Source organism: Penaeus japonicus, unplaced genomic scaffold, assembly GCF_977035675.1.
Source record: "Penaeus japonicus unplaced genomic scaffold, GWHDUDI00000001_assembly GWHDUDI00000027, whole genome shotgun sequence".
Classification (NCBI taxonomy): Eukaryota; Metazoa; Arthropoda; class Malacostraca; order Decapoda; family Penaeidae; genus Penaeus; species Penaeus japonicus.
The window spans coordinates 15,769,299-15,793,298 of NW_028234429.1; the positions used below are offsets into that span (position 1 = coordinate 15,769,299).

Genomic DNA, 24,000 nt, shown 5'->3' on the forward strand with positions numbered 1-24,000 from the left:
TCCACCGGGGGCCGATAAATCAATCTCCAATTCCCCGTGGATTGTGTCGCTCACCACAGGGGGAGGAGGGTGGGAAGGAGGGATGAGGGGGAGGGAGGGGGAAGGAGGGAGTGGGAGGAAAGAGGAGGGAAGAGGAGGGAGGGATGGGGAGGAGGGAGGAGAGGGAATGGGGAAGGGGAGCGGGCAGGAGAGAGGAAGGAAGAGGGGGAGGGTGGATGGCAGGGAAGAGGAATGTGAAGAGGGGAGGGAGGGATGGGGATGCCTGGGGGGGAGATAGTGGAGCGGGGAGGAAGGAGAAGGTTGGGGAGTGAGAATGGCTGAAGTGAGAGGGGAGGGGCAAGAGGGAGGGAATCAGAAGGAATCAGAAGGAGTCAGGAAGGCTGGAGGAAGAGGGAGGAAGAGGAAAAAGCAGGAGGTTTGCAAGAGAGAGGGGCCGCCCGCCCGACAAATCGCTGCGGGATGGATCCCAAGGGCAATAAGCGAGGAGTCCTCTCGTGACCTTCTCCTAATGGATGGCCCTTGCTCTTGCGCCAGGTCAGAGTGTGAGCCATCAGTGTGAGGCTCTTTAGGACACGGGAGAGGGGGCCGGACATTTCTTCCTTCCTTCGGTCTCCTCTTGATGAGTTATGTGCCTCGGAAATGTCCCTTTCAAGTCTGCAATGCACACTGGTTGATTGCGCAAGCACACGCGAATGTACGCGAACAAACAATACACACATACATTTTCTTTTATTATTAGAATGTGGTTTATGTATTTACAATGTGTGAGTGCTAACAGGATTTTTGCTTTATAACTTCATGAAAAATGCCATCATCAATCAGGTTAGCCATACATGTATACATAAATCAAATACAATGATACACTGACTAGCCTGTCCTGCAGAACATGAAATATAAGCCTATATCTGAGCATGAAAACAAACATAAAATATAAAAATTCATAACCTACACGGCTTACACGTTCGTCACACTGAACACAATCGCTCTCCGACAAAAAGTTTGATTAGCACGGCGAGCGAGCGTGTAGGATGCACGATCGCGGCCGTGCGTGAAGTCTGCACGCGACCGGAGCCGACAAGGGCAACTTACAGCGCACTCGTTGGCGAAGTCGCGGCATCCCTGCAGCACCGACTCGGAGTAGCGCCGCAGGTCGCCGTAGCGCCGCATGCCCCCCAGCACAGCCTCCACCGTGGCCAGCATGTACCGGGGAGCGTCGGTACACCCGGCCTCCAGTTTGGATACTTTCCTTGACCGACCTCAGCCTCGAGCCGCGCGCCTCGCCGCGGGGGCCACCGGGGAGAGTGGCAAGGGAGCGGGGGCAGGCGACAGGCGGGCCCGCGGGGGGGTCATGGCACAGACAACGGTGGCAGCGGGCGCAGAGAGGAGGGGGAGCGGGGGCAGGGTGGCACACCGCTGGCTCATAGTGCCCCCCGCCCAGGCATCCATGGGGCTACTCCCCCAGTGGGCGCATCACACTACGCACAAATCATACACATAGGACCGCGCGTTCACTACACTACCCTTCTGGGTCTCGTTTCCTGGATTACGTTCACCTGCGTTCACAAAAGGACTTATTACACGAACTTCGCTTTTCTGAGACAAGTTCTATGCATGAAATTAAACACACGGGACATACACCGTACGAATCGTATTAATTAAAACATTACAGGAGTAACAGAAAACATAAAGTTTATATATTCTATCAAAAAAAAGAAAGAAAAAAGAATCAGTGCCCAAGCCCACACGAGGTCATCGAGGTCACGCCTACGAACAATGCAATCCTACCCCCCTATCCTCCCCCACCCCTGCCCCCCTCCCCTTTTCCTTCCCATGCAACGTGATTTACTTCGAATTCCCGGCAGACCGCCGTCGAGACTTCCATTACAGGTGCGGTAACTAGATCATGCGAGCCAATCCCCCTCGCCGTCTCCACAGTGCCGCTTAGACCTGGCACTCTCCGTCCGCCAGCCCCTCCTTGAAGTCCTCCCTCGTCTCTTACTTGGCCTTCTCCCTTACCTCCAACCTGGCCCTCTCCCTTAACTCCCCCTGGCCCTCTCCCTTAACTCCAGCATGGCCCTCTCCCTTCTCCACCCTGGCGGCCCTCTCCCTTAACTCCAGCATGGCCCTCTCCCCCGCCTCTAACTTGGCCCTCTCCCTCATCTCTCTTTCCCCATAGCTCCATCTTTCCCTCCCACGCCACCTTTGCACCCTCCCCCTCCTCCTCCACCTATCCCACCTCCGCCCCCCGCCCCTCCATCTCCCTAGTAAAGAAGGAAAAAAAAAAAAAAAAGTTGCTTTCAATTCACTCCACCTTTCCATTATTTCCGAGCAGGAAATTACATCTTCCCACTCTGGCCTTTGAGAGCGTCTCCTTCGCCCATTCCTCCCTCTCGCTTAATTCTTGATCCTGGCTTCATTGCACCTCTAAGTGCGCTTTGGATCTTCAAGGAATCGTTACATTTCTTTAACACATTCACGTTTTTTTGAGACATGAATAATGCATTTACATTTCTTTTTGAGGTAATGACTCTCAACAATACTTCGGGTACACATACACGGTACGGCGTGCGCGTGCATCCCTCTGGGTAATAATACAAACAAACAAACAAACAAACATTTATCCTCCTCCCTACTCTCTTCGAATAATACATGTTTTGTTGAGTATTTTTTCTATTTTCTTTCATGTTATGGAACCTTCTTTCATAATACATCGATCTCTATTGTTCCTTTTACCATCCTGAGTATATCCTCTAATGTATTTTCCCTTTTTTTCATATCTCTTCGTCCTGTTTTCCTTTTCTTTCTTATCTCTCCTTCGCTCTCTATTCCTCCGTCTTCGCCTCCCACTCTCTACCCCTGTAACCGAGACTGGACAGGAAGTCCTTGAGGGGGACAATGACACACCAGGCAAAACATAGATCATATCACATCATCGCTTGGCCTTCCTCGCCTCCCCTCATCTCCACCCTCCCTCATGCGGTATCTCCTCCCTCCTTTATGCTTCATCTCGACCCTCCCTCCCATCTTCCTCTCTCCCTCGTGCCTAATCTCCCTCCTCCTCCATCTTCCTCCCTCCCTCATGCATCGTCTCCTTCCTCCTCCCCCAACTTCCTCCCTCCCTCAAACCTCCCCCTCCATCTTTCTATCCCCTTCCTCCCCTTCTCCTCCTTATCAAATCACCCTCCATCTACACCCGCTCTTCCTTTCCATCCCGTCCCAAACTCCATCGCACCTTCATACCGTTTTTTTTTTTTTCCTCTTTTTTTTACTAATTCCACCGTCTTCTATCTCCTTGCACGTGCGTGACCACTCTCCTTCAGACGCTTATCACGGTCATCATCCCTCTATCTCCTCCGCTCCGCCCAAGGTCATCCCCGCAAGACACAATACAACAAAGATATCTTGGTAGTCCCTCTGACCGGAAATCGCGCCCGCCCACGCCCAAAATGGTGCTGGAGGACGCCCTTCTCGGGTGGTTTTACAACCCCCAAGTAGTGCACGTTCAAATACGCATACGCAGCCACATGGAGATAGTGCGTCACTCGAGTCAGCGTTGTCGTTCTCCTCATCACTATCATCACTATCCTCATTTTCACTAATGCGAATACCAACCCCTCACCCTCATCATCACCCTCATTTTCATCAGCACAAGTACGAGCACATCACCGTCACCTTCGGCATCAAATCATCACCAACACAACCCCTAACCCACTATCACAAAACTCAACACGTCACCACCATCATCACAACACCAATCACGCCATTCCTATAAAGACCTCGAAACCAATCCCCTCCCCCTCCCACTCCCCTCTCCCGACACCATTCCCACGGAACGAATCTCTCATCCCCGATTCCCAGTTCCTCTCCCGCTGCTGCTAAGCTCCTCCAGCGGAGAAAATAATCCCGCTAGCAGGTACTCAGCAGGTGAGTTGTCGTTAAACAGGTCTCAGGTCCTCGATAGGAGACCTGGAAGAACCCGCCCCCCCTCTCCCCCTCTCCCCCTACCCCCGAGCGATCTGAGCTTTTTCCCTGATGATGAGCCGCTCGGCAAACAGGAGAGGAAGAAGAGAACAAACAAACCTTTTGTTGCTGCGTATAAGCGAAAGCAAGACCGGGACGGGGAGTTCGTTTTCTATATTAGGTTTCATCTGTATCTGCTCGTGCAATATCTTGGTTTATTATTATTTTTTTTATCCCTTGAAGTCCTAGTTGCTTGCTGTCTACGCCTGTCAATTCCTCAACTAATACAACTCCCCCTATCTATATATCCATATCATATGCCTATCTATCCTATCTATCTATCCATCATCTACCTATCTACCCTATCTATCTATCCCTCATCTACCTATCTACCCTATCTATCTATCCCTCATCTACCTATCTACCCTATCTATCTATCCATCATCTACCTATCTACTCCTATCTGATCCTTCCTACTCCTTCCTACTAAAACACACATGGTACGCGATCTAATAAAAAAAGAAAACGACTTTCGAGGGACATGATTTCAAAACAGCTTTCGAGACTCGACGAAATGGTCCAACCACAATTTCTCTTCTGCACCTACCACTCTCCCACCTACCTGCCACTCTACCGCCTACCCTACCAGTTCCATCAACTCATCTCTTCGTATTCAATCCTTCCTACTTCCCCTTCTCCCTCCCTTCATACTACTCCCTCTCCCCAACTTCCTTCTCAATTCCCCCTCCCTTTCGCATTTTCCTTCCTCTATCTCCCTTCTTCCTCCCTCTATCTCCTTTCTTCCTCCTTCTTTTCCTACTCTCAACTTCCTCATTCTCCCCACCTTCCCTTTCAAATCCCTCTCCCATTCCCTTCTTCTTCCTTCTCTCCCTTCTTCCACCCTCCTCTCCCTTCTTCATCCCTTCCTCCTCCCCTCCCCCTCTCTCCCTCCCTTTAGTCCCAATCTCTTTCCACAAATGCCTCTCGAGGAAGAGGACTTGGAAACCGCCTTCGAGACTCAATGAATTGCATCCAACCCCTTTTCACCATCTACTCTACTCCTCATCTACCATTTCTTTAATCATCTACTATTATATATCTCCACTCCTCTACTCCTACCCTAACCCTACTCCAGATATCATCTTCCACTTCAAAACAGCTTGCAATATCCAATGAAAAAGGTCAATCAACGATTTTGCACCGAGTCTACTATTTCATCTGCTCTATCTATCTCCCCATCTACTCCTCTGCCCACCAACTCTAACTCCTACTCCAACTAGACATCTTATTTCAAAGCAGCCTCCGAGGCCTATTAGAATGGTCGAACTATTGTTCTGCATCGGATCTACCCTCCATCTACCCTATCTTTCTATCTATCTACTCTACCCACCACATATCCACCCTAATCCCGATCTCCATCCTCCACCTCCTCACTCCTTGCCAAAGTCTACACTCCATCTACTCCTCCTCCCCCCTCCCCACAACTCCTCCTCCTACCCCCTCCCTCCATCATCCTCCATCAAATAAAAAACAAAAAACTTTCAAGGAGCCCCCACAGAAGGGACCAGACTTCACAGCGCCGCCTACCCACCCGTCCGCCCGCCTGCTATAAAAGCACTATCCGTCGTACTTCCCCCCCTTCCCCCCCTCCCTTTCCTCGGCGCCCAATTAAGGATGTTGAACACGAGGCGGCCGGCCCAAAAGAGTTCATAATTTGGGCTCCACAACTATATCACGAGCGACAATATTAACTAAGTCATATTTCCGGAGAGACACACCTGGCGGTGCGAGGGTAAGGAGGTGGGGAACACTACTATAAAAGATAAACGTGATGATAAAAATGATGATAAAAATGATGATGATGACGATGATGGTGATGGTGATGATGATGATAAAAATGATGATGATGATGATGATTATGGTGATGAAAATGGCGATAACGATGAAAATAATATAATAATGATGGCATAATGATAAAAACAACAATAATAATAATGATGGTAATGACGACACACGTATAAGATGAAAAAAAAATCTACACGTCACTTTTTATGCAACTGATTACAACATTTCTTAAGCATCCCTTCCTTCCACTTTCTCGCCTCGTCACCATCACCGCCATTATCATCATCACCATCATCATTAAGAGTGAGCAACGGGTCACACTTCGGCCTTCCTCTCGCAACCTTATTATTGACCTACTTCCTCCATCACGCTGACCTGTGCTGTTTTCCCCTTCTTTTTTTCTCTCTCTTTTTTCCTCGCTTCCCGGTTTTCCCCTCTTTCTCCTTTGCCTTCCCCTTATCCTATTCTTTCTCTAGTACTCCTTCCCATTCACTACCTATTCGCCTTGCTCCCTTCTTCTCTTTCCCCTCTCACCTCTCTCTCTCTCTCTCTCTCTCTCTCTCTCTCTCTCTCTCTCTCTCTCTCTCTCTCTCTCTCTCTCTCTCTCTCTCTCTCTCTCTCTCTCTCTCTCTCTCTCTCTCTCTCCTTCCTCCCACCTCCCTTTCCCTCCCTCACACCCTCTCTCCCCATCCCTTCCCCTCCTTCTCTCTCTCTCTCTCCCCTCCCACCTCCCTCCCCCTCCCTCACACCCTCTTTCCCCATCCCTCCCCCCCCTTCTCTCTCTCTCTCCCCTCCCACCTCCCTCCCCCTCCCTCACACCCTCTTTCCCCATCCCTTCCCCTCCCTCTCTCTCTCTCCCCTCCCACCTCCCTCCCCCTCCCACACACCCTCTCTCCCCATCCCTTCCCCTCCTTCTCTCTCGCCCCCTCCCACCTCCCAGTCTCTCCCTTCCCACCTCCCTCCCCCTCCCACACACCCTCTCTCCCCATCCCTTCCCCTCCCTATCTCCCACCCCCTCATCAGGGAGCGACATCTCGCCACAATTAGCCTCATTACCGTCAAGCAACACTCGTTCCCCCCAAAAATCCTCTTCCTTTATTCTTCTTTATCATTTATTTCAACTTCTTCCTCTTCTTTTTTCCTTCTTTCTCAGTTATTTCTTATTCTTCTTCCTCTTCTTTTTCCTTCTTTATCAGTTATTTCTTCTTCTTTTTCCTCTCCTTTTTTCTTCTTTATCCGTTATCTCTTCTTCTTCTTCTTTTTTCCTTCTTTATCAGTTATTTCTTCTTCTTCATCCTCTTCTTTTTTCCATAACCATCATAATCATCAGCATGGTTATCACCATCATCATTATGACCACCATCACCACCACCATTGCTGTCACCATAGTCATCCTCATTATCACCACTGCCGTCTCCACCACCACCACCATTATGTTCTCCTCTTCCTCTTCTTCTTTCCATTCTTCCCTCTTCCCCTTCTTTCCTCTTGGATGTTACGGCCCCGCCCACCATCCTGACAAACGCGACTGTTACAGACTCTAAAGTGAAAAAAGTTCCCTGCACACGAGAGAGAGAGAGAGAGGGAGAGAGGAGGAGGAGGAGGAGGAGGAGGAGGAGAGATGGGAGGAAGAGAGAGAAAGAGAGAGAGAGACAGAGAGAGAGAGAGAGAGAGAGAGAGAGAGAGAGAGAGAGAGAGAGAGAGAGAGAGAGAGAGAGAGAGAGAGAGAGAGAGAGAGAGAGAGGAGAGAGAGAGAGAGAGGAAGGAGGAGGAGGAGGGGGAGGAGGAGGAGAAGGAGGAGGAGGAGGAGGAGAGAGAGAAGGAGAGGAGGAGAGATTGAGAGAGAGAGGGAGAGAGGAGGGAGAGGGAGAAGAGAGAAGAGAGAGAGAGAGAGAGAGAGAGAGAGAGAGAGAGAGAGAGAGAGAGAGAGAGAGAGAGAGAGAGAGAGAGAGAGAGAGGAGGAGAGAGAGGAGAGGAGAGGAGAGGAGAGAAGAGGAGAGAGGAGAGAGAGGAGAAGAGAGAGGAGAGAGAGGAGAAGAGAGAGAGAGAGAGAGAAGGAGGAGAGAGAGAGAGAGAGAGAGGCGAGAGGGGAGAGAGGAGAGGAGAGAGAAAGAGAGAGAGGCGAGAGGCGAGAGAGGAGAGGAGAGAGAAAGAGAGAGGAGAGAGAGGAGAGAGAGGAGAGAGAGGAGAGAAAGGGAGGAGAGAGAGGAGAGAGAGGAGAGAAAGGGAGGAGAGAGAGGAGAGAGAGGAGAGAAAGGGAGGAGAGAGAGGAGAGAAAGGGAGGAGAGATAGAGAGAGAGAGAGTGAGAAGAGAGAGGAGGGAGAGGAGAGAGAGAGAGAGGAGGAGAGAGAGAGATGCGATGGAGAGAGAGAGAGGAGGAGAGAGAGAGAGAGAGAGAGAGAGAGAGAGAGAGAGAGAGAGAGAGAGAGAGAGAGAGAGAGAGGGGGGGGGGAGACTTAGAGAACAGGAAAAAAAAAGAAAATGTAACAAGCGAAGCCATGATAAGAACAGTGAAAAAACAGATAAAAACAAACAAATTCTAAAACAAGACACGAGAGAGTGCAAAGCCAGACCTCAAGAGTGCCACTTCCACCACCCTTCCCCACAACACATAGCCGGTGCATCAACCGTACCCTCCCCTCCCCTCCATTCCCTTTCTCCACCTCTCCCCTCCCCATCATTCCCCTCTCCTCTCCATTCCCCTTTGCCCCCCCCCTTCCCTTCTCCTTTCCTCTCTTCTCTCCTCTCCTCCCATCCCATCCCCTCTCCTCCTATCCCTTCCCTTCCCCTCCATTCCCCTTTGCCCCCTGCCCCATTCCCCCTCCCCTCCCCTCCCCTCACGGCTCCACTCCTCCAAGGCATGGCGGAGACGGGGAGGGGAAGGGGGAGAGCCGACTGCTCAAGAATATCGACTCGCTTCCGACCCAACCACAGACACAGAGACACAGACACAGACAGACACACCAACAGACGTCATCTTCATCCACGTGTGTTCTCCGAAACGATATTCATTAACCGATGGCCACAAACCATCCCCCCTTCCCATCCTTTACCCCCCTAACGCCCCTCTCCCCCTAACCTTCCCCCCCCTCCCCACTCTCAATACCTCCACAATCCTACCCTTTCTCCCCACTTTTCCCTCTCCCCCTAACCTCCCCCCCCCATAACAGTCCTACCCCCCCACTCTCAATACCTCCACAACCCTACCCTTTCTCCCCACTATCCCCTCTCTTCCACTCCAAAACCCCACTCCTCCTTCTTCCCCCCAATCCCACTTCCTCTCTCCCACTCCACAACCCCACTCCTCCTCCTCCCCCACCAACCCTACCTCCTCTTTCTCCTCCACACTACCCCAACCCCTTAACAAATCACTTGCACATACGCCTCCACATACTCCCTTCCCTCGAGCAATTCCACATGCCAACATACCCCCCTCCCCAACCCCAAATACTTCCCTAACCCCCCTTACAAACTCCACATCTCCCCCATAACCCCCACTCCCCCCCTCACCCAAACCCGCCTGACCTAGTAACAATATTCCCCGACGATGTTCACTAGAATAGATCATCAGCGCCGACGATGAACGACACGCGAGAATCGGTCTCTCGGTCTCTCTCTCTGTCTTTGTCTCTCTCTCTCTCTCCAATGGATGGATGGAAGAAGGATGGAGGGGGGCCAGGGAGGAGGTGGGTGAGTGAGTGAGTGAGTGAGTGAGTGAGTGAGTGAGTGAGTGAGTGAGTGAGTGAGTGAGTGAGTGAGTGAGTGAGAATCAGAGAGAGAGAGAGGGAAGGAGAGAGGAAAGAGGGAGAGAGGGAGAGAGGGAGGGAGGGAGAGAGGGAGGGAAAGAGGGAAAGAGGGAAAGAGGGAAAGAGGGAAAGAGGGAAAGAGGAACAGAGGAAGAGAGGGAGAGAGGAAGAGAGGGAGAGGGAGAGGGAGAGAGAGAGAGAGAGAGAGAGAGAGAGAGAGAGAGAGAGAGAGAGAGAGAGAGAGAGAGAGAGAGAGAGAGAGAGAGAGAGAGAGAGAGAGAGAGAGAGAGAGAGAGAGAGAGAGAGAGAGATCTATAAAGAGGAGAGAGAGAGAGAGAGAGAGAGAGAGAGATCTATAAAGAGGAGAGAGAGAAAGAACGAAAGAAAAGAGAGACACAGAATGCAAGAGAGCGAGACACACAGACAGGTAAACACAGATTCATATTTAAAAAATCAACAACTCAAACAAACCTACCACCGCCAACGAAAGGCCACCCCGCCACATACAACCTCCATCCACGACCCACAGCCCACCCCCGCACGCACGCACGCACATCTGACCTCGTCCGAGCCTACAGCGGTCGGGGACGTAAAGTACCCTAGGCTCTGTGTTTGAGCCTAGTACAACGATCAATAACAGCGGGTGTTAGTTCGGCCCGCTGGGGAGGCGCGGCGCGCGGCGTGTCACATCGCCCTGCCGCCGCCGCCTCCGCCGCCGCCGTCGCTGCCAGCCAGGTCGAGACGAAGGCGGCGGCGGCGACGACGGAGATGGAGGGAACCCGCGCGCTCACCTGCACCGACCTGCGATAGGCTTTCGCTGAAATGTTTTCTTCCTACGCCTCACTTTAATCTCCCTTCCGTAGGCCTACTCTCCCATCTCTCCGTGAACTCCTCGCTCCATTACCCCCCACCCCCCACCCCACCCCCGACCCCTCATTTCCTCCTCCATCACTCTTTCTCCCCGCCGTGCCTTCTGCTCGTAATGTACTCCAAGCTCTACTCCTCATACATCCTCATCCCGCGATCTCTCACTCCTTCCCGTTCTGCCCCCCCCCCACCAGTCCTTCCCCCAGGGGAACGTACCCTTGGTAATATCCTACACGATGTAGCTACGACGGCGGTTGGGGTTGCTCCTGTCAGGGGTTGTGCACATACTCTTAAAACATATACTCTCTCTCTCCCTCTCTCTCTTTCCTTCATTCTCACTCATTCTTACTTCCATTCTGATCCATTTTCCTTCTCTCGCCTTCACTTTCACTCTCTTTCTCCCTCTCCCTCTCCCCCTCCCCTCATCTCCGTCCCCCCTTCCGAATGACCCCCTTAACTTTATAGCAGGTTTGAACACTTACATTACTGCGATTACCTTGACCTTTCTCAAACATACCCCCCCCCCGACTCTCTTTTATTCCCCTCTTTCCCCTCCTCCTATTAAGCCTCACAAAAGGGTATTCGGCACATTACTTACTCCTGACACCTGACACTTACATCCCCACCCCCTTACCCTTAAATCCACCCCTACCCTCTGTCCGTCCCCCTCCCCCCTACCCCCTTCCTTTCCCCCCCCCCCGACTCTCCCTCAACCCTCGCTAAGCGAAAGTTCAACGAGCCGATTAAACATATATTTTTTGTTTCCTTTTTTTTTAGTCCTTCTTACTAAATGCCAATTACATTAAAGAGGTCTGTGATGTTGGAAATTATTTTGATGTCTTTTTTTTCATAATCACTTCTCTCTTTAATAAACAAATCACATTAACATGATCATGATATTAGGAGGAAGAGTAAAACTATATCCATACCAATTAATCAATCAATTCAAAGCCGGACGGTTACAATATATAAAAAACAAAAAACATAATAAAACGGAAAAAAACAATAAAAAAAAGACGAAGACGATCCCCGAAACGAATAAAAACAATAAAAACAACGGAAAACAACGAAGAAAAAAAATCAAATTGAAAATGACACCCATTTCCCTTAACTGCGCCAACTAATTATCGAATCAACAGCTTCCATAAAATTAAAACCCGAACCGTAAATAAAGCAATATATCTTCTCGGACCAACAGCTGCCATTAAACGTTCGATTTGATGCAAAGGGAGAACTTCCACACCTGGGATGTTAGAAGAAAGGAAGAAGAAAAATGTTGAGAGAGAGAGAGAGAGAGAGAGAGAGAGAGAGAGAGAGAGAGAGAGAGAGAGAGAGAGAGAGAGAGAGAGAGAGAGAGAGAGAGAGAGAGAGAGAGAGAGAGAGAGAGAGAGAGAGAAGAGAGGAGAGAGAGGAGAGAGAGGAGAGAGAGAGCGGAGAGGAGAGCGAGAGAGAGGAGAGAGAGAGAGAGGAGAGGAGAGAGCGAGAGAGAGAGAGAGAGAGAGAGAGAAAGAGAAGGAAGGAGCGAGAGAGAGGAAAGAGAGAGTATGAGAATGACGGAGAGGATACTGGGAGAATGAGAGAGAGAGAGAGAGAGAGAGGGAGAGAGAGAGAGGGGGAGAGAGAGAGAGGAGAGAGAGAGAGAGAGAGAGAGAGAGAGAGAGAGAGAGAGAGAGAGAGAGAGAGAGAAAGGATGAAAGAGAGAAAGAGAGAGAGAGAGAGAGATTAGAGAGAGAGAAAAAGAGTGAGAAAGAAAAATCAAAGAAAGGCTAGACTGACGTGGCATAACCCACTTTCCTCTCTCGCCTCCATTACGCTTGTATAAAGACCGCTTATCGCTTCGCATTTTGTTCTTCCTCTCTTTGTTCCTTGTTCTCAGGTTATGTCATCTCCTTTCCTTTACGTTTTCTCTCTTTCTGTTTTTGTGTTCTTTCCATTTTTCTTGTTTTTTTTATGCTCTCTCCTATTCCCTTTCCTTGTCTTCGTGTATTTTTTTCTCTTCACTTCCTCTTCAATCTTTCCATGCGTTCTATTTCCCGCTTTCCCTCTCGGCCCTCTTCTCTCCCCTTCAAACCCTTCCCCTTCCCCTATCCACTCCCCTTCCTCTTAACCCTTTCCCCTCCATTTCCCCCTCCCTTTCCACTCCCCTTCCTCTTCCCCATCCCCCATCCCCCTCCTTCTTCTCATTACCCAAGATGGAGCAGCGAGTGGCCATGAGCACAGGGAGCCGATGAAACTCAACTTCCATCCCCCGGATTCGAGCAACAAACGTGATGGAGATATTGATGGTCGGGGCACAGGAAGAAGCTATGCGACTTTCGAGGGTCAAAGGGCCAAAGGGGAAGGCAGAGGGGAGAGGGAAGAGATAACTGTGGGGTGAAGGAGGAAGAGGGGAAAGAACTATTGGGTGAAGGAGGAGGTGGGGAGAGAACTATGGGGTGAAGGAGGAAGAGGGGAGAGAACTGTGGGGTGAAGGAGGAAGAGGGGAGAGAACTAAGAGTCAAAAGGTAAAAGAAAGAGGGAAAAGAACATAGGGGTGAAGGAGAACTGAGGGGGCAAAGGATAAGAAAGAGGGGGGAGGCGATAGAACTGAGGGGTGAAGGGGGAAGGAGGGAAGGAGAACTCAGGGAGCAAAGTATAAGAAAGAGGGGAGAGGCGATAGAACTGAGGGGTGAAGGGGGAAGGAGGGAAGGAGGGAAGGAGAACTCAGGGAGCAAAGGATAAGGGAGAGAGGAGAGAGGAGAGAACTTAGGGATGAAAGAAGAAGTGGGGGAGCAATGAGGAGACAAATGAGAAGGTCGTATTGGGAGGAAGAATAGGGGAGAAGAAAGGAAACTTAAAGGGAAAAGGATGAAAGAGTGGGAGAAATTGAGAGACCAAGAAATAAAGGATAGGAGGAAGAGGAAGAGGACGAGGACGAGGAGGAGGAGGGAGGAACGATGAGTAGTATGAATAGTAGGAAGGGGGTAAGCACAGGGGCGATGAAGCATGGGGAGAAGGGAGAGGCGGGGAGGAGAGGGAAGAGAAGAGAAGATAGAAAAGTAGAGGAAGAAAGGGAAGAGAGAGGTTAGATACAGGTAGCATAAGGGGGGAAAATACCCGGATGTTTCAATGTATTGAAATTCTAGTTGTGAAAGCATAGGGACGGAAATAAAAGTGGTGTTGGGGAGATGGGGGAAAGAGAGGGGAGAAGGAGGGAGAAGAGAGAGACGGTAAGAGACAAAGTATGAACAGGAAAGAGAAAGGAGAGGATGGAACATTGAGAAAAGAAGAGGATGATAATGGAAAGAGATTCAATGAAAGGAGAGTAAGAGAGAGTTAGCAAACAAAAGGAAAATACGGCAGAGCGAGACAGTTGTACAAATAAAGGTGTGTGTATATATGCGCACATATACATTATACATTATCATACATACATGTATAGACGCACTTATACACACTAAGAGAGAGAGAGAGGGAGAGAGAGGGAGAGAGAGAGAGAGAGAGAGAGAGAGAGAGAGAGAGAGAGAGAGAGAGAGAGAGAGAGAGAGAGAGAGAGAGAGAGAGAGAGAGAGAGAGAGAGAGAGGAGAGAGGAGAGAGGAGAGAGGAGGGAGGGAGGGAGGGAGGGAGGGAGGGAGAGAAAGCATGAGGAGGGGGGGAGTAGAGGGGAGTGGAGGGGAGTGGAGGAGAGGGGGAGGGGAGGAGCGCAGGTGGTGCAGCATGGGAAGAGGCGGAGGATGTTGGTGTCTTAAAGGTGTAAGTTTTATGAAGGTTTGCCCAGCCTTGGTGACCTCCACAGGCACAGAAAGCAAGCAGGCAGGCAAGCAAGTAGGTAAACAAGCAGGCAGACACGTCCTCCTCCCAAACACCATTAAAATCAAAGCTTTTGCGCAAATAAAACTTTCAAACATCCACTAACAAAAACGTTTCCAAAATAAAATGCTTCGAATCGCGGCCATAAAAAGTTTTCCTCTATCTATTCATCTTCGTACTTCAACGCCTATCCTTCCACCCCCCCCCAAAAAAAGGCCTCTCAGAACCCCCCAAAAAGGACAGACCATTTAGAAAAAGATCTTCCGGAAACTCAAACAAGGACAGACCACTTACAAAAAGGCCATTCAGAAACCCAAACAAGCTATCCCTTTAAAATCTCTAACACGAAGGCACCATTAAAGAAAAAAAATAGAATCCCTAAAAAAGAGACCATTTAAAGGGCCTTCAGACTACGCCCCGATGGTCCGTCCGCTGGATCGGGGCCATTTTTCTTCAAAGGGCAAAAGGCCACCTAGCACACAATGGCCACTCAAGGCAAAGAGTCTAACCAGCTGTTAGATTTCTTTACCGTCCGCTCAACCGAGGAGGTCGCTGGAGCCCGCTCGTCCGAAGGGAAAAGAATCAAGGAAGGAGGAGAGGAGGAGGAGGAGGGGGAGGAAAGAGGGGATGAAGGAAGAGGAGGAAGGGGGGAGGGGAAGGAGGAGAGGGAAAGTGGGTAGAGGAGGGGGATGGGGGTGAGAAGGGTGGGGGAAGGGAAATCGAGGAGGAAAAGGAGGAGTAGGAGAAGTAGGAGGAAAGAGATGGAGGGGGAAGGAGGGAGGAGGGGGAGGGGGAGGAGCAGGGGGAGGGGAGGAGTAGGAGGAGGAAGAGGGAGGGGTAGAGGAGGAGAAGAAGAAAAAGGAGGGGAAGAAGGAAGAGAAGAAGAAAAAAACAGGAAAAGGAAGTGATGAAGAACTGAAAAAAATGGATGAGATGAACTGATTTTTTTCTCAAATTGGATAGAGAGAGCGAAAGAGAGGCAGAAATAAAGATAATGAAAAAAAAGATCTACAATAAACAAAAGATAAATAAGATAAGGAAAAAAAAGTAAACAACAAAACACAGTAAAAGAGAGAGAGAGAAAATGAAAAAAAAAATGTAAACAACAAAACACAGTAAAAGACTGAAAAAAATGAAAAAAAATAATATAAAAACAAACGAAGGATAAATAAGACAAGGAAACAAAAGAGTTAACAACAAAACACAGTAAAAGAGAGTGTTAAAATGAAAAAAAAAGAAAATAAAAGAAAAAAAACTTGCCAGCGCCCAGGACAGCCCGGCCCATTGACAGCGCGGACACTGGCATGCTTTCCAACTCAACAAAAGCGCCAGTGTTCCAGGCCACGCCGGGAATAGGGTTAGTGGGAATGGGAATGGGGGGGAGAGTGGAAATGGGAATGTGGGGGGAGTGGGAATGGGAATGTCGAGGGGAGTGGGAACAGGAAATAGGGGGGGGGGGGTTAGACTGAAAAGTGTTTCAAGGTCGTGCTCGCTGTGCTCTACAGTACAAAAGGGGAGGGGGAGAGGGAAGGGGAAAGGGAGCTGGGGTAGGTAGGTGAAAAGGGGGATGGGGTGGGAGTGGGAGTGGGGTGGGGAGGCTAACGCTGCCAGAACAGGACAATGCACACGCTAGCTGATTGGACTCTTTCTTTCTTTCTTTCCTTCTTTCATTTTCTCTCTCTCTCTCTCTCTCTCTCTCTCTCTCTCTCTCTCTCTCTCTCTCTCTCTCTCGTCTCTATATTTCAATTCCCTTTTTCTCTGTATTGTTTTCCCATTTCCTTCTCTCTTCCCTGGTCTATTTGGATCTTCCGTTATCTTCCTTCTCTTTCTCTCTCTCCCATAATCCTTACAACACTTATAACCCTTTATTTCCTTTATTCCGTCTTCTCATTCCTCCAGCCTTACCCTCTTTCCCCATTATCCCCCAACCACCCTGCCCACGTCTCCTACCTATCCCTCCCTCCTCTTACTCCCATTACCAACTCCATCCCTCGCCCCGCCTTCACACTCCCTCTTAACATCCCGTGTACACCCTGCCCCCACCTCCTATTCCCCCTTCTACCCCTCCTCCTTTACCCTCCTTTACCCTCCCTACCCCTCCATTTGCCTTCCCCTACCGTACCAACCCCCATCCCCTACTCCCCCACCCCCCTCCCGTCTTCATCTTGCAAGATCTCGCAACCGTCTAAACGCCAGATAAAAGCTGACTGCATTTCAGATCTCCCTTTTTATCTCAGCGCCGCGATCCCTCAACGCTGAGACGTCCTGTTGTCTGGCTAAGAGGCAAGGCGAGGTGGGGGAGGTGGGGGGAAGGAAGAGGGAGGTAGGGGGAGGGGGAGGGAAGAGGGAAGGAGGTGGGGGGAGGGGAAGTGGAAGGGAAGAGGGAGAGAGGAGGGAGATGGGGTGGATGGGAGAGAGGGCAGGGGAGAGGGAGAGAGAGTAGGGAAGGTGAAATGGAAACGAGAGAGAGCAGAGAGAGAGAGAGTGAGGGGAGAGGAAACAAATAGGGGAAAGAGGGAGATGGGAAGAGGGAAAAAGGGGAAAGGGCAACAGACGAAGAAAGAGGGAAGGGGGAAGGGAGTGAAGGGAGGAAAAAAACCAGAGGGAGTGAAGGAAGGAAAAAACAGAGGGAGTGAGGGGAGAGAAGAGAGAACGAGGGGAGACGGGACACAGGATCCTAAAAGCGGACATAAGTTATTTCAGGAAGCTCAAAGCGGAGGAAAGGAAGGGAGGGAGGAAGGGAGGGAGGGAGGGGGGGCAGCAGGTAGGAGTTGGGGGTAGGGTTAAGTAGGATTGGGGTGGCAGGGGGGAGCGAACTCCTTCGGGTTAAGTCTATCTTGGCTTTTCAACACCGGCAAGGTCACAGTCGCAGGGGGATGGGGATGGGGAGATCTGCGGGTGGGGTTTGAAGAGGAGGTGAGGGGGGGGGATGTGGAGCCTTAGTTCGCTTGTAATTATCATCAAAGACACGGAGTTCATCTAGATCATTTGAATAATGTCCGCACCAACGCTCTCGCAACACGTGTACGAGAACAGGGGGGTGGGGTGGGGGCGAGGACCAGAGGGTAATTTCCCCCTTCCCTCCTCCCTCCCCTCTTCCATAGACTACACGAGAACCACTTCCGGGACTAATTGAGGGGCGCTACTCGGCCCTCTGACAGGAACACGGGGCGGTAGTAAGCACCCGAAGCACCTTCGACAACCTCAAGACTATTTACGCAGATCTATATATCGACAACGTGCATATCACGGGTTTGGGGTGTGTGTGTGTGTGGGGGGGGGGGGCGGTAACATAACCCGCCCGCCCACACATAAACATAAAGACGCACACACGCACGCACGCACACACGAATACGCACGCGCTCTCGCTCTTCCCGATACGCGAATTCCGACAAAAACTTCAACGGAATGACACCTCGACCTCCCCCCCCCCCTAACCCCTCCTCCCTCGGTTCAATAGCTCCCTTTCGATCTACTAATCATACCCTCCCCCCCCCTTCTCTCCCACGATACACCAAGCAGGCTAAACACCTCCCCCACCCCCACTCCCACCCCCACCCCCCAATCCCCCCGACGGCTCTGGAATCTTAATTACACTTGTCTAATCCCACGCGCTAATGACGGTGAAGATTATTCGCTGTAAACTTCGGCGAACCGCGAACACCGGGACCGAAAGCGGCTCGTCCCAGCGACTCGTAAGCGTTCCGCGGTCCGTGATCGATACATTCCGTTGCGGAAGTTGATACCGTTCCGCGAGTAACCGGATTACCTTGTTACTCGCGAGAAAGAGAGGGTAACCGAGGAGCAAACGGCCTTCGAGCCGACGAGACCCGAGTTGGTTGGCACTGCGTTCGGGTGGGTGCCTCCGCGTGCAGGCCAGGAATATCAATGGCTCAACGAAATATAACAAAAATCTAACGACATGTATACAACCCCGTCCCCTCCCCTCCCCTCCCCTCCCACCCCCCTCGCGCACAAGGACAGTCGCAAGGGCGCAATTATGGTGTGACGGCGGGTCTTGTTGCCTTTACTCTTTCTCTAACCTCAAAGGGATATTTAAATTTTGTATCCGAGGGAAGAATGGAGGAGGAAGAGGAGGAAGAGGAGGAGGAAAGACGAAAAAGGAGGAGGAGGAGGAGGAGGAGGAGGAAGACGAAAAAGGAGGAGCAGGAGATGGAGGAAGGACGAAAAAGGAATAGGAGGAGGAGGAGGAGGAGGGGGTAAAAGGATGGAGGAAGGAGGAAGAAAAGGAGGAGGAGGAAAAGAGAAAGGCAAATAGAAAGACAGAGATGGATAAGAAAGATCGGTGCCTCACATTAGACCACAGCAAGAATAATGGATGTGAATGGGCGTGTAACCCGTCCCCTGGCCCCTCCCTCCCCCAGCCCCATCTCCTCCCACCCCCCTCGCCCCTCCTTCTCCTCTGGTCACTCGCTTTCTACGTCAGTGCTACACACGGATACTTCATGTCCATCTTGTGCAATTCTTGTGCTTGCTCATCGCACTTCATCAATCATCTCCTTTCTATCGTATGCATTTTCATGTCACCTTTATACATTATTAGTCACTCTCACTCTCTCCATGGGCTCGTCACCTTCATACTCACTCGCTTTCCCTGTCACTTTCACTCACTTTCCCTGTCTCTTTCACTCGCCCTCGACGTCACCAAAGTGCAATTTTTTTCTGACATCAACGCTAATGAATTCGATCCTCCAAATAATGATTAAAAAAAAAAAAAAAAAAAAATGAAAACGAGATTATGCAAGCACAAACGAGACAGGCAAGCATGAGGTCCAAGCACGAAGACCAAAGCAGTCCTACCTGCATCATCTTCACCCCCATTATCATCCCCATCGCCCTCATCACACTCATTGCATCACCACGGTCGGCGTGGGACAAAGGACGCAGAGATAGGACAACGACGCAAGCAAAAAAGGAGAGGGGGAGGGAGAGAGGGAGGGAAGGAGGGAGGGAGGGAGGGAGAGAGAGAAAGAGAGAGTAGAAAAGGGAAGGGGAGGAGAGGAGAGAAGAGGAAAGAAGAGAAGAGGAGAAGAGAGGAGAGAAGAGGAGAGAAAAGGAGAGGAAAAGAAAGGACAAAAAAATAAAGGAAAGGAGAAGAGAAAAAGAGAAAGTGAAATATAAAAGAAACGAAAATAGAAAACGAGAAAGAGAGAAAAATAACGAAAAAGAAAGAAAGAAAAAAACGAGAAAGATAAGAAAAAAAGGAGACCGCACAAACAAGAACGTTATTATTTTTTAAAGAAATAGTAGACAGGTTTGTTGCCGAGCCGGACCCAGCCATTACATCGAGATATTCCGCTGAATTTGAGTAATTAGTTAATGATAAGCTACGCGAGCAGCTCAGTCGTGGAGGGGAGGAGGAGGGGGAATAGGGAGGGAGGGGTTAGGGGGAAGGGGGAATAGGGAGGGAGGGGTTAGGGGAGGAGGGGAAGAGGGGGAGTAAGGGGGAGGAGGACAGGTAGGGAAGGGGAAGAGGGAGAAAGGGGTAAAGGAGGGGTGGGGGAAGGAGGGGGATGAGGGTCGCATTCGGATGAAAAACGGACTTTAACACAGCTCGTGCAAATGACACGTCTTCGCCAAAAATGCATTTATTTATTCGAATGTTTTGCACTGCGAATTAGAGTATCAGTATTCGTGGACTTCCACGTTCATCACATAAACACAAACACAAACAAACAAACAAACAAACAAACAAACAAACACACACACACACACACACACACACACACACAACCTTTTTAAAGAATCCCGCGACTACCATTTACTTAAGAATCCCATTATCACCTTTTTAAATAATCCCGTGATTATTATTATTATTTTCAAGAATTCCGCAAGTTTTTTTTTTTAAGAATCCAGACAAACCTTTTTCAAGACTCCCGCGACTAACCCATTTTCAAAGAATCCCGACTATCTTTTTTTAAGAATCTATCTTTATCTCTAAACCCGAAGCAGGATGATGACGTCAGCCGAAGTGGACTGCATTTCGCGCGTCATCTTCGTGAGACGAATGGAAGGCGGAGCGGGAGGAGATGGAGGAGGATGTGCCATGGAGGAGAAAGATAGGGAGAGGGAGAGGGAGAGGGAGAGGGAGAGGGAGAGGGAGAGGGAGAGGGAGAGGGAGAGGGAGAGGGAGAGGGAGAGGGAGAGGGAGAGGGAGAGGGAGAGGGAGAGGGGAGAGGGAGAGATATAAAAAGAGAGAGAGATAGACAGAGAGAAAGAGAGAGAGAGAGAGAGAGAGAGAGAGAGAGAGAGAGAGAGAGAGAGAGAGAGAGAGAGAGAGAGAGAGAGAGAGAGAGAGAGAGAGAGAGAGAAAGAGAGATGTAAAGGGACGGACCTGAAGTACGATAAATTGAAAGTGATGACTTAAATTGGCCGCTCGATGCCAACACCCTCCCCCCCCTCACCTCACTTCACCTCTCCCCCCTACTCTTCCTTCTCCATCACCCCTACCCTTCCCTCACCTCTCCCCCCTACTCTTCCTTCTCCATCACCCCTACCCTTCCCTCACCTCCCCCCCTACTCTTCCTTCTCCATCACCCCTCCCTTTCCCTCACCTCTCCCCCCTACTTCTTACCCTCCCCCCCTCTATCCCTCCCCCTACAGCTACGAGCTCTCCACCTGCCGGCAACATCTCGTTCGTGGAACACCTTCTCCCTATCCACACCTATCCTCCGGACCGCCCTTACCCCTTCCACCCGACCCTCCACGTCCACCCACTCGTTCCTCAGTCCTCGCACGTCCCCCGCACCTGTCAATAAAAGGGCGACACCGATGAAATGCTCGGCTGATCGAGGGAGAAGAGAACAGAAAGCAAGAGCGTCCAGGAAGGAAGCAAGCAAGCAGTCAATTGATCGTGGCGTCCCGGAACCGCGCCGGGGCTCCGACGCGACGAAAAGTTACCGTACTTCGCCTTTGCATCTGAAGGTGAATGTAAATATTGCATCCCACCCTCACCCCCCACCCCCACTCCCACCCCGAGAATGGCAACGCTGCAACATACTGCAAGGAAGCCACAATTTCTCTTGTTTAGTTTCGTGTTTTTTTATGCAGCACGGGGAGGGGAGGGGGTTATGGGTCAACCAGATCTGTGCTTAAGAATAAATTAAGGCTGAGAATTTTCCCGCTCTTCACTGCTTTTCCTGAATAAATAACATGAAGCGCTTTTCCAGACGTGCTTGCCCGGGCAGCTGTTTTGCCGCTGTCGTCGTCCTTGTCAGTGTTACGCCTCAGCTGTTACTGCTTGCAAGTTCTTTACACAGACGAGAGCTGCAAGAGCACGGACTTTGTGTCGCGGGACACAAGTTGGTCAACTTTCTTGCTTCATCAAGTTTTACGGAAAGTTTCGAGTCAGTATCATTTCATTGGAATATATATATAAATAAATATTTAAGCACATAATCATGTATATGCACACACACACACACACACACACACACACACACACACACACACACACACACACACACACACACATATATATATATATATATATATATATATATATATATATATATATATATATATATATATATATATATATATAATATATTATATATATATATATATATATATATATATATATATATATTTATACATACACACACACACACACACACACACACACATACACACACACACCAATACATGTTGTGGGTGTGTATGTGGATGTGTATATATATGCATGTATAGATATAAGTGTATGTATGTAGATGAACGTGTATGTATATGTGAGCATGTGCTCGCGCGTGCGTGGATGCGTGTGCGTATATGTGTGTGTCCGACCTCCATCTCCGCCCTCACCCCAGGCATCGTGGCGCCAGGCAGCCTGGACCCGCACCCCCCTCCCTCCCTCCCCTCCCAAGACCTTACCGAAAATTAGACAGAGAAAATAGAGAGAGAAAGAAATTTCCTGGTTCTGCGTGGCGGCGGCGAGTCTCCATGCACCGCCTGCCTCCAGGTCACCCTCCCTACCTCCCTCCCCTCCCCCCTTTTCCTCTCTCCCTCCTTTACTTCCTCCCTATCGTCCCTATCCCCACTCGCCCTTCCCCTCTTTGCCTCCCTCCTACTTCCCTCCGCCCACTGTTTCTATTTCCCTTCCCTCTCCCTTGCCCATGTTACAGCTTCCAATGCCGCCGCCGCCGCCGCCCCCCTCCTCCTCCTCCTCCTCCTCCTCCTCCTCCTCCTCCTCCTCCTCCCTCCCTCCTCCTCCTCTCCTCCTCCTCCTCCTCCTCCTCCTCCTCCTCCTCCTCCTCCTCCTCCTCCTCCTCCTCCTCTTGCCTCTTCCCTTCCTCCTCCCTCAATCACTCCCTCTCTTCCTTCCTTCCCTACCTCCTCCTCCTTATCTATCTTTCCCTCCCATACTCCTTTCCTTTCCCATCCCCCTTCCCACCTTCATTCATCCCCTACCTCCCCCTTTTCATAGCTCCACTTCACCCTCCCTACTTCTCATTCCCTTTCCCTTATTTACTCCTACCCTCCCTTACCTTCCCCCTCCATCCCTTCCCCCTCTCCCCCTCCCGCTTCCCCTCCCTCCCTACCTCCCCCTCCCCCTTCCTCCCTCTCCCCCTTCTCCTCCCTCTCTCCCCTTCCTCCCCCTCCCCTCTCCCTAACCCTTCCTCTCTCCCCCTCCCCCTCTCCCTTTTCCTCCCTCTTTCCCCCTCCCCACCCCCCCCCCCCAACCAGCGGCGGGTTTAAGAACCTCGTGCCGAGTTATCCCCGCAGCTGCGCGCGATGCATGGCCTGGATCTATCCTTATGGCGCCCCTGGCTCGGCCGTGCTGCGCTTAATAGACTAATAAACTAATTAATATCATTAGGTCAAGGAGATAATATCAGTGCTTCATTCAGCTGATTTACTTAGGGGGAAAAAATTGAAGATCGAGTTGAGGTCAGACCGGTTGTAAGCGGATACGTATCGGGTACTGCGGCAGAAATTAGGGCATTATTCTGCTAATTACATATATATATGTATGTATATATATTCATATATATATATATATATATATATATATATATATATATATGTATATATGTATATATAAATACATATATACATATATACACATATATATGTATATATATGTATATATATATATATATATATATATATATATATATATATATATATATACATAAATAAAGTTACACTTTGTTACCTCACCCGTTTGGTAGGGTCGAAATCATGTTCAACACTCATTCTCACACTTACTCTCACATTCACACTTACCTTCGTCACGGTCACACTCGCCCTCTCTCTGACTCTCTTCCCACTCACACTTCCCCTGCCCCGCTCATCATTCATTCTCACACTTCCTCTCATACTCACAAATATCCACTGCTTCTCCCTCATCCCCTCATACCTTAAACCTCATATCTATCCTCACACTGCACCTCCCCCTTATCCCCCCTACCCTTCTTCATCCTCACACTTATCCAACCGCCGCACCTCACAACCTCCGACTGCTCTTCCTCTTCCTCTTCCCTTCCCTTCCCTTCCCTTCCCTTCCCTTTCCCCTTCATCCTCACCTCATCAAATTCGCTCACATCGATCCCCACCTCACTCCTCATCAATTCCATCATCAATCCCAATCCTTTGCCATCCCCTCTTCCCCCCCCTCTCTCTCTCTCTCCTCTCCTCCCCCCCTCTCTCCTTTCCCTCCTCGCGACGACCATCACAGCCACTGGGGAAAAGGGTGGGGGGTAATAGGGGGAGAGGGGGTTATTCCCTCTCCTGGTATTGTCTTCGAGAGGGTGAGGGCAGGTGGAGGGATA

General features: G+C 50.2%; 1 protein-coding gene across 4 annotated transcripts in view; it reads right to left on the minus strand.

Annotated features, from left to right (window-relative positions):
• LOC122260815 (GTPase-activating protein CdGAPr) overlaps nucleotides 1–24,000 on the minus strand; it is a 214,217-nt gene that overhangs the window by 186,836 nt on the left and 3,381 nt on the right. For all 4 annotated transcript variants that reach the window (XM_086552664.1, XM_086552651.1, XM_086552652.1 and 1 more), the window contains exon 2: nucleotides 1,090–1,553. In XM_086552664.1, the coding sequence (XP_086408790.1) occupies nucleotides 1,090–1,200 (111 nt within the window). In that variant the 5' untranslated portion in view covers nucleotides 1,201–1,553. The remainder of the gene's footprint in view (nucleotides 1–1,089; nucleotides 1,554–24,000) is intronic.